Source organism: Chaetodon auriga, chromosome 17, assembly GCF_051107435.1.
Source record: "Chaetodon auriga isolate fChaAug3 chromosome 17, fChaAug3.hap1, whole genome shotgun sequence".
Classification (NCBI taxonomy): Eukaryota; Metazoa; Chordata; class Actinopteri; order Chaetodontiformes; family Chaetodontidae; genus Chaetodon; species Chaetodon auriga.
The window spans coordinates 5353192-5368636 of record NC_135090.1 but is presented as its reverse complement, the minus strand read 5'-3'; the positions used below and the strand labels follow the sequence as shown (position 1 = coordinate 5368636).

At 41.1% G+C, this 15445-nt stretch overlaps 1 protein-coding gene across 1 annotated transcript; it reads right to left on the bottom strand.

Annotated features, from left to right (window-relative positions):
* Positions 1-9816: 9816 nt before the first annotated feature.
* paqr7a (progestin and adipoQ receptor family member VII, a) lies at positions 9817-12932 on the bottom strand. Its single transcript, XM_076755061.1, has 2 exons — positions 12799-12932; positions 9817-11205 (listed from the first exon to the last, which is right to left on the bottom strand). The coding sequence occupies exon 2, from the start codon at positions 11166-11168 to the stop codon at positions 10104-10106; it is 1065 nt and encodes a 354-aa protein (XP_076611176.1). The 5' UTR covers positions 11169-11205; positions 12799-12932; the 3' UTR covers positions 9817-10103.
* Positions 12933-15445: the final 2513 nt, after the last annotated feature.

Genomic DNA, 15445 nt, shown 5'->3' with positions numbered 1-15445 from the left:
TCACAGGCGTGGCAGCAGCAAGGTGCACGGTTACATTTTTTTTGTAATAATGTCATAATGTGTTATTACATTAACAAGCTATGTGAAGACCTGACTTTGGACATAAAGAAATAATGACAGGAATTTTTAACAATTTTCTGACATTTTTATAGACCAACCAATTGATTGAGAAAATAATTGTCAGGTCAACACCAACAGCCCTGCAGAGATCTGTTGATCATCAGCTGATCATCAGCTCAGGCTACCTACTGACATCTTCTCTGATACATTAATACATGTTTAATATCAGAAACAATAGGAAATGATTTGGTCTATTCTGGTAAACTTGACTCTACTCTCTGAACACTCAGGACCACTTCTGGGTGTAGTTTAAAGAGACAGTTCACTACTTTGAGTCATTCTTTAGTTTGGCTTTGAAAAAATATATTCTATCTCCCCTTTGATAAAATGAGAATGTTTTTAATTTGCAGTATTTAATGCTGCGTCTTTCTTTCTTATCTCTTAAGCTTTTTGCCTCTTGTCCTTCATCCCTTCATCCTTCTGCTTGTGCCGTCTCTTCTCTTCTTTCTTCATTGTCTCCTTGGACCCTGGCCCCCTTTATTCTGCCCTCTCTACTTCATTTTCTCTGTTTTGCATCATCCATCTTTCAGGTAATTTCAAATAATCCACACACACATACACACAAACATTAAGGAGGGTAAGTCCTCACAATGTAGCATGTATGTGTGTGTGCGTGCGTGTGTGTGTGTTATAGGCCTACAGGTCTCTGATGTACACATGCATTGTATGCAGCATAAAGCTTTTTCATCACAGCACATGACAACTGCAGAATTTGCGAATAAAATGTGTACATGTTATTGGGTTTGCTGATTGAATGGTGATCAAAATAACTTTTCTCCCAATTTGTGTCGATTAGACAGTCAGTACTGCAGTACAATAGACCTTTTCTAAGATTCATTTTTGGTATTTCTGCTTTATTTCGATAATGATCACTAGAGGGAGACAGGAAAGGCAAGGGATAGGATGAGGTGAGGACTCCAGGGTGAGGCTTAGGGTGATGACAACAACCAACAGGATATTTCTGACCTTAGGATGCTACTCTGAGCATGCTGTCCGCTGACAGGAGAATGGTTCCCCTGGGGCACGGGGCACCTTCATTCCTTGTACATGATTTAGTGTTCCAGGCCAGCAGTCACATCACTAAGCAGCACCACACACGGTGAGCCTTGGAGTGTGTGTGGCCAGAAGTATAACAATGGAGAAGCAGTCTTCACCACTGCCCACCTGAAAGTCTAGAGATGAAACACAATCTTTCCAAAAATAGTTCCGATGCTCCAGTTCTGTCTCTTGACATATTCTCTTGATTATTTCTTTACAACCTCCTGCTGATTCTGTCTCATTTCATGGTGTGTGACAACAAGATAACGGTCATGCTACCAGCTTTGTGAGGCTCAATTTAGCAGCAGTGCTTTGAGATAAATGCTAACCTCAGCATGCTAACATGCTCACAATGACAATACCAACATGTGGATGATAACATGGTATAATGTTTACCATGTTCACCATCATAGATTAGCATGTTAGCGTGCAAACCTTTGCTAATTAGCACTAAACAGATTAGGCTGATGGCTTGTCATTAGTTTTGGTCATAAACCAAAGTACTGTACTGATAAAGTAATTGGCTTGATGGTGGCACTGGATGAAAAGTTAAAGGATCACCAAACTTGTTACTATTCATCCTGGGAGGAGCATGAATGCCTGTACCAATTTCTGTGCTAATCCGTCCAATAGTTGTTGAGAGATTCCTTCAAAACCATAAATTCAATACCTTTGTGGTCCTAGAGAAAAGTCTGAAGGATACATGATCTGGGAACCATAATTGTCTATATAAAACTTTGTGACCATCCATCTGATAGATGTTATGTTTCACCGGATGAGGGATCACTAAAACCATAAGGATTCATCCTCGAGGCACCATGGACATCTCTCAATTTCATGGCCATCCATCTAATATTTGAAGTCAAGACTTACTACTAATAGCCACAAATGTCAACCTCATGGTGGCGCTACAGAAAAAGTCAGGGGACCATGAAAGTCAGTAGACATTTTCTTCTGGGGATCATGAATGTCAGAGCAAAATTGTCTTGCAGTCCATGTAATAGATGTTGACATATTTGAGTCTGCACCAAAATAACAGGCTGACACCCTGACGGTTTGGCTCTGCCATCCTTAGAGCCCTGCTGTCAGCATGGCCAAAGCATTTAGTCCTTAATGACTGCTAAAGGCACAATTGAAACATTTACTTTACCAGCAACTCCTCTGAAATTGAGATTGAGAAAATTAAGCAAAAATGTTGTTCACTGCCACTCCTGTGACAGACATACAGCAAGGGTTTCAGGTTCCTCAAGGAAACTTCAACATGACACAAGGCTACTAAAAAGATTCAGTCTGGGATAGTTCAGTTCCAACACTCTGTCTAACCACTAGAAGACATCCCACTCAAGCACTGACAAATCAGCTGTGTATTGTTGGTATAATGCTGTGAGTATTTTGAGCCCCATTAACTCTAATGAGTGGAGATGAAATTTAATTTGGAACGTATCACAAGGGAAGCAGGCTGGCCCCTTCCATTGTGAGTCAGACAGGAGGAATGTGGGAGAGAGTCCAGCAGTGCCATAATTCAGCTGATTCAGGGTTTTAAGTGAGCAACTGAGGCGTGCAGTATGGACCAGTACACACCAATACACAGTAAGACTGGAGCCAGACTGCAGAGCCAGCCAACAGGGTCAATATATCTGACATCTGCAAGTGGGGTGCACGATATCATCTGTGAGATTTGCACCAGGGGAAGCAGATAATCAATTCTGCTCCTGACATGAGAAAACAAACCAGGTCTTTCTGCTAATGCGTTTCAAATAGATGTAAGCTACCTTCATCAACACTTGGGGGCAGCAGAAATATGGTATGTTTTCATTTTGTCGACAGCCATATGAGAGCAAGCAAGATCCTAACTCTGGTAAAAGAGATAGGCAAAGATCTTTCTTGTTATGACTGATGGAATTTGTTAAGGGACTAGAAAAGCCTTTAGTGTCAGGGCAAGGTGATATGTTCAACAATGGAATGACGTAACCATATTAGGAAACAATGGAACTTCAGTGATGTCCTTTATAAAAACTGGTTGCTGCAACAGCAAATGCTCACAGAATACAGCAGTCACCTGTGAATAATGGGGATGAGAGATATTAAAAATAACAGCAAGAAAAGCGTAAAGGTGAAAGCTGCTGTAAAGGGAAACATTCAGTGTAAACAGGTACACATATATGCCATCAAAGTTATGGAATGCCAATTGTTGTATTATAATGGTGATGTGAATGGATCATTTTTTAAGCCCATTAAAATAACAGAGAGCATGACTGATACCAGGAATGTTTCTGTAATATTAACACTGAATCAGAATCAGAATCAGAAAAAGCTTTATTGCCAAGAATGCTTTTACACATACGAGGAATTTTTTCTGGTGAAATTGGTGCATGACACATCTACTAAAATATGACACATCTACTAAAATAAGAACATGTTGGCATTGGTACTGGAACAGTGAGCGGTCATACATACTCTGTATGCTTAGGGTTGAGGCACCCTTCAGTGTTGCTTTGACACTGATAGTTAATGTCCCATTGTTGATCAATTAACTTCTCATTTTGCTCACTCAGTTTTGATTCATTTTTTTTTCCAGCACAGAGGACGAGTGTCAAATCCTGAGAGCAATAGTTTGAAAAATATACTTGAGATATAACTGACACCACTCTCATATCTGTCCATTAAATCTAAAGCTGGACTGAGGAGACTGTTAGCATAGTTTAGCATGAAGATAAACAGCAGGGAGAAATACTAAGCCTGGCTCTGACCAAAGGTTACAAGACGAGGTCAAAGCCTTGTACAGTATATGGTAGGACTGTGTGTGGTCAGCTCTGGCTGAATTGTCACATGAATAGCACTGTACTGCCTCTGTCCCATCTGTGCATGACGTGATGTTCCATTGATGATGATGGCGAGGTATGGACTGGTTTGTATGTGTACCAGGGAAGCATGCATCATCCTTATCCCACTATAAATGATGCATTCACTGCACATTAATGCCTGCCTGTCCTTGTTGTGACAGAAGTGTGAAATAAGTTTATGTATGAGGTCGGCCTTGTATGGACATGCTTTTGTGTATCTGTATGTTCTATTTGACAGCAATTATCATAAAAGTGCACTTTAAAGATTGAACTTACTGTAGTATATTTACTAAAAGTATACTTTGAATCTATTTAAAGCAAGTACATATTTATATAAAGGTACTGGAAACATACTTTGCAATAGAAAAATATATGTTAAGTATGTTTAAGTACATATTTTTCCCTTGGGTGCCACTTCATCAACACATACAAAGATGATGTGGAAGAAAAAGGTAGTGTAAATAGAGACCGGTGATTAGAATTTCCCACGTTTGCCCTTTAGAAAAATAATTATGAACTACTTAACAACTAAAATGACAATTTTTCAAATGCTGCTATTCGTCCAACTTGAGAAAACCACTCATCAACAGTTGGAGCAAAAGACATAACATAAAACATGACTGATTTCCAAACATTTTCAGCTGAACACTGATGTACTGTTAGCCTACTTATAGAGCCACCAGAATCTCAATGAGATTTTTTTTTTTTCTGAAATTCATTTGCCTTACTCCACAATAAGTTTTTCATTAACTCAAAATAATTAGGTTTTGTGTCCCCTGACGCATAGAAAACTGCTGAGCTGCATTATGATACATTATGTATTATGTAGTAGACAGCCACTGGTTCACAGTTCAAGTAGGTGGCCGTGAACTGTGACACTGCAGCAAGACAGATTACTAAGGAAGATAGTTAATGTAACTCTCTCACTGACTGCTGCCGAGGCTGATTGAGACAGATTGTAGCCATGGCTGTGCTCTGGCTGTTATGATGGCTGTGATACATCACTACTGTACTCCTGAGCTCCTGCGGTATGCTGGTAACACCTCTGCTATATCTTTACAATTGCTAATTGGAGCAATAAAAGGTAGTCACAGTACAGCTGCTGTAGCCATATCCATCGCATCATAGATTCAAACACAAATGCAGCCGTAGTCCAAGCAATAATCATTTACACAGCCACAGCTTCACCCAGACCAGCCAGGCAGAGCAGCCTCAGCTGGGCACACAGCCAGTGGCTGTACTGTCAAAGCTCTGCTTCTCAAGAGGAGTAATGAGCAGGAAGTGTCACATCATCACTCCTTTCTGTATCTGCAGTGGCTTACACTGGCGGGGTATTATAACTGGTCTGGACTGGATCAGGGAAATGCAAAATAAATTAAAAATATATATATTTATATATTACATGGAAACGGCAAACTTTTTTTTGCTTGTGACGCTGCACTCATTTTGGACCCAAAAGCAGAACTCAGACACACAACTTGCAATAGTTTAAATGCAGATTTATTGATGATATGTGGAGATGGAGGTCTGGAGAGCTGAATCAGAGTGTCGAGGAACCCAAGAATACTGAACAATGCCTAAACCTGGCTGTCATGTTGGTACGGCCTTGTTGAACTGAACGATCTGTAGTGCCAGGGAATATATACTTACGGAGGTTGACGACCGGATGGGTTGTAGGTGTGCAGGTTGATTGGCAGCATGAAGTAAAATAAGCTCCACACCTGGACACACGCACACACAAACACAGAGAGGACAAACCAACAAGAAACACAAAGGACTAAACAACAGAAACACTAGCAATGAGAGAGAAGCACAGCAGAACTATGACAAAGTCACTCACACAGGAAAGATGCTACTGTGTTTTTAAAGCATTGTAAAACACACATTTACAGAAGAGTAAACAAAACAAAAAGTTAAAATAACATGAAAGAAAATACAAAATCAATATGAATTAAAAATGGCTGCAATGAAGCATTTTGCATTTAATCCGACCCCCTTAACAAGCGCTGGGCTGGACTATATGTTTTAGGCGGTGACTGTTCGAGGCCTCTGTCAGTACTCAAAGCAGTTCAGCACTTCATATACTGTATATGGCACAAACTACAACTAGATGCAATGGAGGGCTTGAACTCACAAATGGGATAAAAAAGAAATGATGTACCTGCTGCCTAATAAACCTGTCTGATGGTGTCAATGACCCAGTGAGTTAGCTTTTGTTTAGACAGTGCTTGCCCCAAACTGTTTGTGGCAAACAGCTGCTCTGACCAGGCTGACTTCAGCCCCGCATGAAAAAAACACAGCACCTCATTCATTTGATGCAGAAAGGGCCCCAGCAAAATGCATGGTCTGGCAAGTCTAACCTGGCTCAACCTTTTCCAAACCACAACACAATGCCATCCTGCAAAGCACTGTGTTGGTCTATCACATCCATGAAAGCACACATTTATGGTAGATCACATCGTAGCAAGAGGGTATTTTAGCTGTTAACTTGTGAACATTGTGACGAAAAATAAAATATTTACTGCTGTGATAACTGTCCAGTTCCAAAACCTGTTTCTGAGTACTAAAAACTGCTGTGCAGTATATTAGCACCTTCAACACATGGAAATATTAGTCAAACTGAACTTCCTGGTCCATCCTTTCGATTGGTTAAAAGGGTGACCTGTTCAACACTTGCAGGACCAATGACAGGTCCCACACTGGAGCCCCCTTCTCCCAAAGGGACATAGCTTCCTGGCACCACACAAAAACTGAAACACCCAATGACGCACACCAATTGGCCTTCCATCAATGTGGCTATGATTCAAAGAAATAGTTGCCACACAAATGTTTAAGGTCAAGGCAGCCCAGCCGGCTTCAAAAGTGATACCACAATGTGTCCTGCAAAGGCAGGAATTGTGGTCTAACCCCTTGTCCCTGCCCACAGTCCAACAGCTTCTATACACTCCTCACGTAGGAAGGGGCCTTTGTGCTCCGCAAAGTTCTGCAAATTGAGGCCTGAAGGTCCTACCCTGAGCTGAAGCAGACTCAGAGATGGATGCCAAACCCTCCCATCAATCAGGGATAGGGGGTCCAATCTGAACTGTGAACTGCAAAGAAACTCTGGAGGACTCTGAGATGAACAGTCTCAATAGGGCACTGGATTCTCCCAGTGCCCTATTGGGGAAAACCGCATAGGTTGTGCAGTTTGAGTCCAAAAGGTCTTCCTGATAATGATGACAAACATCTGCAGGATCCAGACACCTGCAGTGCCTCAAAATGTGCAGGGTGACCATTGATGTGTTTAGGTTCCGCTTTCTGGAAAAAAGCACAAAAAAGACAGTTGTCCACATCCAGGCCCAGAGGCAGACAGAGACAGAGTAATATAAAGGTCACCTATATTCTTCTTATAAAAATGCCAGGAGCCAACTGTTCTGGGTGAATGGGAACATGCAGGTGTTTTTGATATCTATGGAGATGAACCACTCTCCTGAAATACCTATTGTACGAAGCAATCCAGGGAGGAACGAGATGCGTTGACTGAGGTAGCAGCTGCCACCATGGAATCCTTTTCTTTTACCGCTTCTGTTTAATGGATCCTTGAGGTACATTTTTCATGGTAGCAAGTCACCTAATTGGTAAGATGCAGAATGAAACTTACTCGTCCAGTTTATATTTATATATATATATGTATTACTCTTCCATTAGGGAGGACATGCCTCCCTTGCGTGTGGTTCTGTTTCCTTGCCTACAGGCCCATTTTTTATGTTGACTCAGTACAATAAGGCACTGATTCACTTTCTGCTAGTTGCTAGTCTGAGTTTAGAAATCACACACACACACACACACACACACACACACACACACACACACAGAATCACAGCGTGAAGTGTATCTTTACAGCATGCAAATAGCAGCTAAGGTTCTGCTAGAAGGAACACTGTTTAGCAGGTTACTATGGAGACCAATTAACCGTTGAGAGACATCCATTGAGAAACAGCCACTCGCTCTGACATGCTTTTTGGTATCAAAAGATTGTCATGGTGTGCTAACACTTTTTTTTTTCTAAAAATGATTACAGTGCCTGCATTGACAGATAGATCCTTCAGTCTAAATTCAGTTTTGAAAATGTCATCATGTGAAGGTTTTTCTGTTTTAATGGTGAAATTACCACGGTTGCAATAACGTAGGTACAGTCTTGCATCCACCCACAAATACCCAGTCAATGAAGCAGGAGCTGCTGCTGCGTTGCTGGCAGTAAGAAAAATAAAGAACATTAAATATCTGTATGTAAAAATGAGGTGAAGTGGGGACATCACAGGCAGGACCATTGGTTGACATTAATTTCAACTGCCAATAGCAAGAAAAACTAATGTCAAGAAAATAAAAGAGTATTAAGAAAAGCAAAAGTGTAACAGTTTTATAACAGTAGATCAACAGGGACGATAAAGTAGAACTCAATTCCTTAGTGGAGTTTCAGTTAAACATTAAATCAGAGGGAGAGATCAGACACTAGATCAGACAATATAAGTGAAGTTCAACGTTTACCTCCACTTTGTCACTGAAAATACAGTTTGGCAACCTACACTACACACTACTGGCTTAGAGGTAGGCCACGTGTCTTTTAGAGATAACAATGAAGATAACATATCGGAAGCTTGCTGTTCCTTGCACAGTATGCAAAGGTCAGCCTACTCCAGACAGATACGACCCAATTCTCCCCATTCACCTCACAGTCATTTTCACACAGGTTTGATATGTTATATAGTTATTTTGTAGTTGCTCATAGTGAAAGTAGCAACAGGACAATTTGAGATAGCAGCCAGCAACGTGTCAGGAGATGAGCTGTCACATCATTAGTCAATGTTACACATATAAGACTCAAAGAGGGTTATGAGAGAAAGAGGATTATTTCTGCCTCCAGACCAACTCAGTCTGAGGAGACATTTATTTAACTCAATCCTGCTGTCTTTTACATCTTGGTCAGTAGTCGGCATCATTTCCCAAAGCCATGTATGATCACTGTACCTTATTTACCTTTACACTCATGTAACACCCACACTCACCTTTCCCTCAAACAAGAGTACACAGTACAAAACAGTCTACACATACACTGTATATATCTAAAATAAGACATCCATATAGTTATGACTTGACTACAGATAAGGTCCCTCGTAAAAATGTCCAGCTTTTTTAAATACAGTTTAAAGGCAGTGCATTAAATTATATCTAAACGAGTGATGACAGTTTAGCGAGCAAAACAATGTCAACCAGTAGGTTTAAATCTCAGAACTGCGATGAAAAACGTCTCATAATGTGTCTTCACAGATTTAAATCCAACCCCTATTAACCCATGAAAATGGGAACTTAAATCCTGAGGCTTCACTCTCTGACAAATCTGCACACTGCACCATTATCTGATGGCAACATGTGCAATGTGGAAACAGAGGCCCTGCATGCTGTAACAAAATGCCAAAATGGTAGATTCCATTCATGTTAATATATTATAGTGTCTGACCTTCTATTTGTGAAGTAGATTTATGCCTCGGAAAAATGTTGTCACAAGCTTTGATCCATCAGTGTTTCACCTTTAAACCTTTTTTTTTTTTTCTTCAAACCACATCACTTTTTTAAAAAATAAAAATGTAAAAATCCATTAGTTTGGGTACAATATTCCCACACTAACAAAACCTCACTTTCAAAATATCTAAAATAAATATTTGCACAGTATAGATGCTATTCCATATATTAGTCCAGTATTGTAAGATTAGAGAAATAAATCCAACAACTTGATAATTCAACAAATTTAAGTGCATTTCATCTTTTTTTTTATCTGTATCAGCAGTGATCCAATAAATGGTCATATACTGTAGGCAGCGATGTTAGTTTTGAGAATCTGATTTAGGTTGTTTCCTTTTTCACAAAAGCACCAACCTTTGGTGCTGCGTTAGTCATTACATATCCTTCCTCTAATCTACACTTACTTACTTCAACTGCCATGTAAATAATACAAGCCTGCAGTAAACATAGTTAGTTTCCTTTCTTTTCAAAGCAGCAAGTCTGGAAGGAAAGGCACGTGAATGTATGTATGTATGTTCTGCATGGAATCTGATATCTAATCGATTATTTGGATTTGGTTTTGAAGTCAAGCACTTGTTTAACTTTCCTCAGCATGACGGCAACAATGAGTGCGCATACAACCAAAGTGACCACATACAGTCCCACAAAGAGAGCAGCCTCGCCGCTGCCGTGCAGACGTGAGTACAGTTTCCTTCGGCTCACGAAGTCGAGGTGGCAGGCGTGGATCTGACACAGGGTGCAGCAAGATAGAAAGACGTGAAATATCTGATGGCTCTGTCCGACAAAATTGCACCGCCCAGGGAAGCAGCGCTCTAGCAGGGGGTAGGTGAAGAAGAAGGCGCAGCTGAGAAAGAAAGCCACCTGGCCAAAGTGATAAATAACAGCTGGATCATCGCTGGCTGTAGACCATAACATGAGTCTTTTAGCCACAGGACTGCTGTCCCAGAGGTAGGCGAGGGCAGACGGCAACACTTGGCCGACCTTACGCACCCAGGTCGGTAGGCTGTGGTTGCGGTATTTGCCATAGCAGCATCCCAGGCAGGACAGACAGCTGAGAACAGAGGCAGTGGGCATGAAGATCCCACGCATGTGTCTGTGCAAGCTCTCGTCCACAGCATAGTAGAAGTGAACTACGGCACTGCCGTACTGGTACTGTGCTACCCCAACATAGTCAAGAAAGAAGAAGGCGTAGTGACACAGCTCAGACTTGCCCCCCAGGAGGTGAGCTGTGACACTGAATGCCGAGTAGATCAAGGAGGACAGGATGAGGACCAACAGGGGCCATGAATGAGGATCACTAACAAAGTCCACAGTCTCAGTGATTTGCCGCAATTTAACCAGAAAGACTAAAAATGCCAGCAGGTGAGTCCAGACGTTGATGGTCTCATTGTGGCGCTGGAACAAAGACAGGAAGTAGTAACGCCAGTTGTGGTTGAGCGGTCGGTAGCCGGTGCAGATGTAGCGCTCCCTAAAGTAGTGGGGAACCTCCGTGTCTCTTACAGTGCCGGGCATGGAGGGCGCCGCCTCAGTCAGCATCCGAGGAACCTGCCTGATCTGCTGCAGGCTGATGAACACTCGGCCAATTCTCTCCATTACAATCGTCGCCATAACGGTCAGTGGATGAGCGATGGACACTGGGTGGTTCCTGCAGACAAGAGCAAAAGATAAAAAATATTTTTTTTAAGTTGTGTTAGATTATATTTTCAACCATTTTAAAATATCTGTTGCTAAAAATATAAATATATCAATTAAAATAAAAGAACAGTGTATCATGAATCATCAGTAAGCAGATGTCTCCTGCATGTATTTGGAAATATTTCAAAAATGATGAAATGATATCCAAAGATGTTGCTGCTCATAACCTTTGGAGATTGTGCCACTATGTTTGGGTATGAAAGGGGCATCCTCGAAAGGCTGCGAAGGCAAACTGCCTCCATAACCACCCAGACGGGCTTACAAGGCAGACTATCAATTTCCATCAGCCATCCAGGTGAAGTTTTTAGTGAGTCCCCTCGCCAGACGCAGTCCAGCAGGCCTTACTCAGGTCGTAATAACAGTTCAAATTAATTGCAAAGTTTGACTGATTCAATGCTTAATACTGTCCTGTTCCATAGCAGTATGGCTTGGACATGTACAGCTGACTTAATAGGAAGTAGCTCAGTACTTCATATGTAGCATTTGTTTATGAGTGGTCATAATCATGGTACACACATATAACTGTATCATAAATAGTGACATCACCGTGACATCACCCATTGATTTGTGGACTCCAGTATTGAAGCCTGGGTTGCATTACAGTCATCACCGTCTTGGTTTTTGGATTTTTGAACGAGAGGGTGGAGCTGGGGAGACCCATACCCACAGGGCAGTCCTGCCCTAGCTCTCTGAAGTTTGAGGATTTTTTTTTTAGCAAATGAAACATGCACAAAATACAATATTGCTAAAAAAAAAAAAAAAAATGCAATAACTTGTTGCAGCACTCCTCAAATAAACTAAACCCACAAATGGTTCATTTAAGTTTCAGGTTGAGTATGAAACAAGGCATGTGTGAACCAGTGACCTTTACATATAACTATGGGCATATTATGGAATTGTGGACAGATTGAAGCTAACTGTTACCTTTCCTATCCCAGTGTAACAGCCAAGGTGTGTTTCCATCACTTTTGGGGACAAAATGAATTACACACTATGGGGACCTGCATTTAGTCCCCACAATGTGACTGTAAACGGATTTAGGTTACCACAACGTATGGAATATATGGCTACACACACACACACACACACACACACACATAGTATACATATACAGACACACACACACATATAAATGTATGTATGTATGTATGTCTATACTATGTACATGTATGTATATGAGTGTAGGTAGCAGTGGTAGAATAGGTGTGTTCCTTAATTTCGTGCCTCCTTTAGCCTTTAAGTAAAAAAAAAAAAAAAAAAAAAAAAAAAAAAAAAAATCAGTCGGCGGTGAATTGTCCTGTGTCCGTCTCTGGTATTATTCCCTCATCACATGGACTTCATCTGGAGTCATTAAACCGAATCGTGTCGATCCGCCCATCAGTCCTGTGCTGCTGTCAAGGTCCGGGACCAAACCGAGAGCAGTTCAGAAAAGTTCTGCCACAGTCTGAAACAACTTCTTCCAACCTAACAACTGCGCATCACTTTAGCTGGATACCTGTTTACTGTTCTACACGCACAAACTGACACCTGAGCCATGTCTCACCTAGTGCTGGTTGCTGTTTTCCTCCACTTTCCTTGATTTGTCCAGCTGAGATGATCTCTTCCTCCTCCTCCAGACGCCCACAGAAATATTAAACAGACTCAGTCGTTGTCTGAAGTGAGAAGGCAGCGCCAAGCAGAGTCAAGCTGTCCAACGTCTTTAAAACACAGCCGGAAGTGGAGCGGTTTTACTATAATAATAAAAGCACAGTAGCGTCAGAAAAGAGAAATGAAAAAAATTTAAGTAACATGCTAACGACGATTATAAGGAATATGTTATATTAATGCAGTTTGATGGTGTGCAATTACAGATATATAAATGATATGTTTAGTGTGGATCAATAAATGCAGACTGGACTTGGTAAAGTAAACAAAATTTGAAATTGGAAAAGACAAACATAATAAAAAAAAATCAAACGTCTAAACCCTAATTCTACATATAAAGTAGTAATTTGTGCAAGCAGACACATAGACTGGCGCATGTGTTGTGCACATGTAGCCTATCGTGTATATACAGCCAGCAATTAACCACTGTGAAGCGTGTCTGCTTATGAAACGTGTTTTATTTTGAAAACTGACACCGGAAAACGTGGTGTGTTTGTAATTTGTAGACACCGGGTGCATGAGAAGGAAGAGGGTTTTCTCAAAAAGAATATAAAGTATGAACACCATGAGGAAATCACGGACGTGAAGCTCCTTTACCGCGTCCATTCCGTACTGATGAGACACATTAAGACTTAAGCAGTACAGAAAAGTGTTTTCTGATGTGTTCATGTGCAGAATGCGTATTCAACTTGGCAGGGCATAACGAAAAAACGTCCTGCAATCTCAGGAGTCATCCACGACTCACTTTATTTTCAGTGCAACGTAAAGGTAGCCCCGAACAGCACTGGAAACATTAGTTGTGAGAGGGGGAAGGTGGAGCAGGGTTCCATCCGTGTGGGTGTGAACTACTGGAACATTCTTTGTCAGTGACTATCTGCTCAGGCTTTCTTCCCCCACAGACTTTGTGTACAGTCTATCATCCAGACAGCAGCAGCAGCAGCGATGACCACACTGCTTAAACATGACTCATAACAATTGACAAACTTTACATAGGCCTGCTCATCCAGGTGTGGAGGTTAAAGCCTGTGGGGAAAAGTTAAAGACTGTTATGAAAATATTTATGTGATTATATGCACATTTTGGTAGCAGCAGAACCCTTATTCCCACCTTAATGCCTTGTAAAATGTTAGCAATAATAGTAAAGGTAAACGGTGGTTAGAATGATTAAACACAATTGCGGAAAAAGAAAGTTGCATGTAGTAAATGTTCCCTAGACTGGACTGAAATCATATTAGCCTGCAGTCAAAGAGGAAATGTGGAATTTAGGACATTTCTATTCAAATAATCTTCTGATATTTTGGGGAATATGCTCTCATATCTGTCCTGTAAATACAGTATAAGACTCCAGCGGCAGCTTGTTTGGCTTTGCTCACAATAAAGATTGGAAACGGGGGAAACAGCTTGCCCAGCTTTGTCTGGATGCACCAAGAAACAGTCTGGCCCCTGAACCTCTGTAAAACCCACAATTTTTAACAGTTTTTGTGTGAATTAAACCATTTTTGAGGGCGTAGCATCTTGGGACAGAGCCAGGCTGGCTGTTTCTCCCTGGTTCAAGTCTGTCCGCTGAGATAAACTGACTACCACAGGACTGCAGCTCCATGTTTATCATACAGACAGTGGTATTAATCTTCCGTGGAAGCTGAGAAAGGCTGTGAATGTAATTATGTTTTACTTCGAGATCACAGATTAATTCTTTTGTTAATTGTTTCGTTTCCAAAAGGCTGATTTCTGGAGATAATTTATCACACGGTTTTCTCTGCTTCAGCCAGCAGCTGCACCAATAAAGCCTATTTTAATGCCAGAGGTAAGGACTCTAAGGTGGCCTGGTGGCATCTGCACATAGCCTACAGACACCTGTTGACTGTGACCCCAGCCTTTACCCAACACATTTACACCATAGATAATTTCACTGGCTGCCATGTGTACTAAAATGAAAGCTGCTTGAGATTGATGATGGAGGCGAAATATTTCAGCAAGTTACTGTAACTGCTGATGCATTGATCAATAAAGAACACCGTGATCTGACATCTATGCTGCCATGGCACCTGATCTCTGAGAAGCCTTTTGTTTTCTTGTGATTATGTGTGGATTATCTTGTTTTTTTTAAAAAAAAAAATCATTGCAAGCACAGCTATTCTCAGCTTCTATGATCTTCTCATCTGGCTCTTAGCAAGAAAGTGAATAAGCTTATTTCACAAAATGTGGAACTGTTTAAAGGGTGATTGAGGTATTGTAAAAGATTTTTCAAAGGGCTGTATGTCGCCTAGTGTCTGCTTTCCATTCTTTTCGTGATATTTCAGGAAATTGTTCTGAATCAAATCCAGATTGAGTAAAAATTCAAAATGGATCCAGCACATTGCCAAAGCTCCCGGTGTTCCAGAATGTTATCAAATCCAGTGTTCACCAAAGGTCTCCTGTGTTGTTTGGGTTCGGGTCAAGACAGATGATCTAGCTGTTGTGTCACCATTTAGCCTGAAGCAATAGTGAGAACAGATCCTCTGGGTTTGAGAATGTAAGCCTTCCAGTTTCCTCAGACTCAGTTTTAC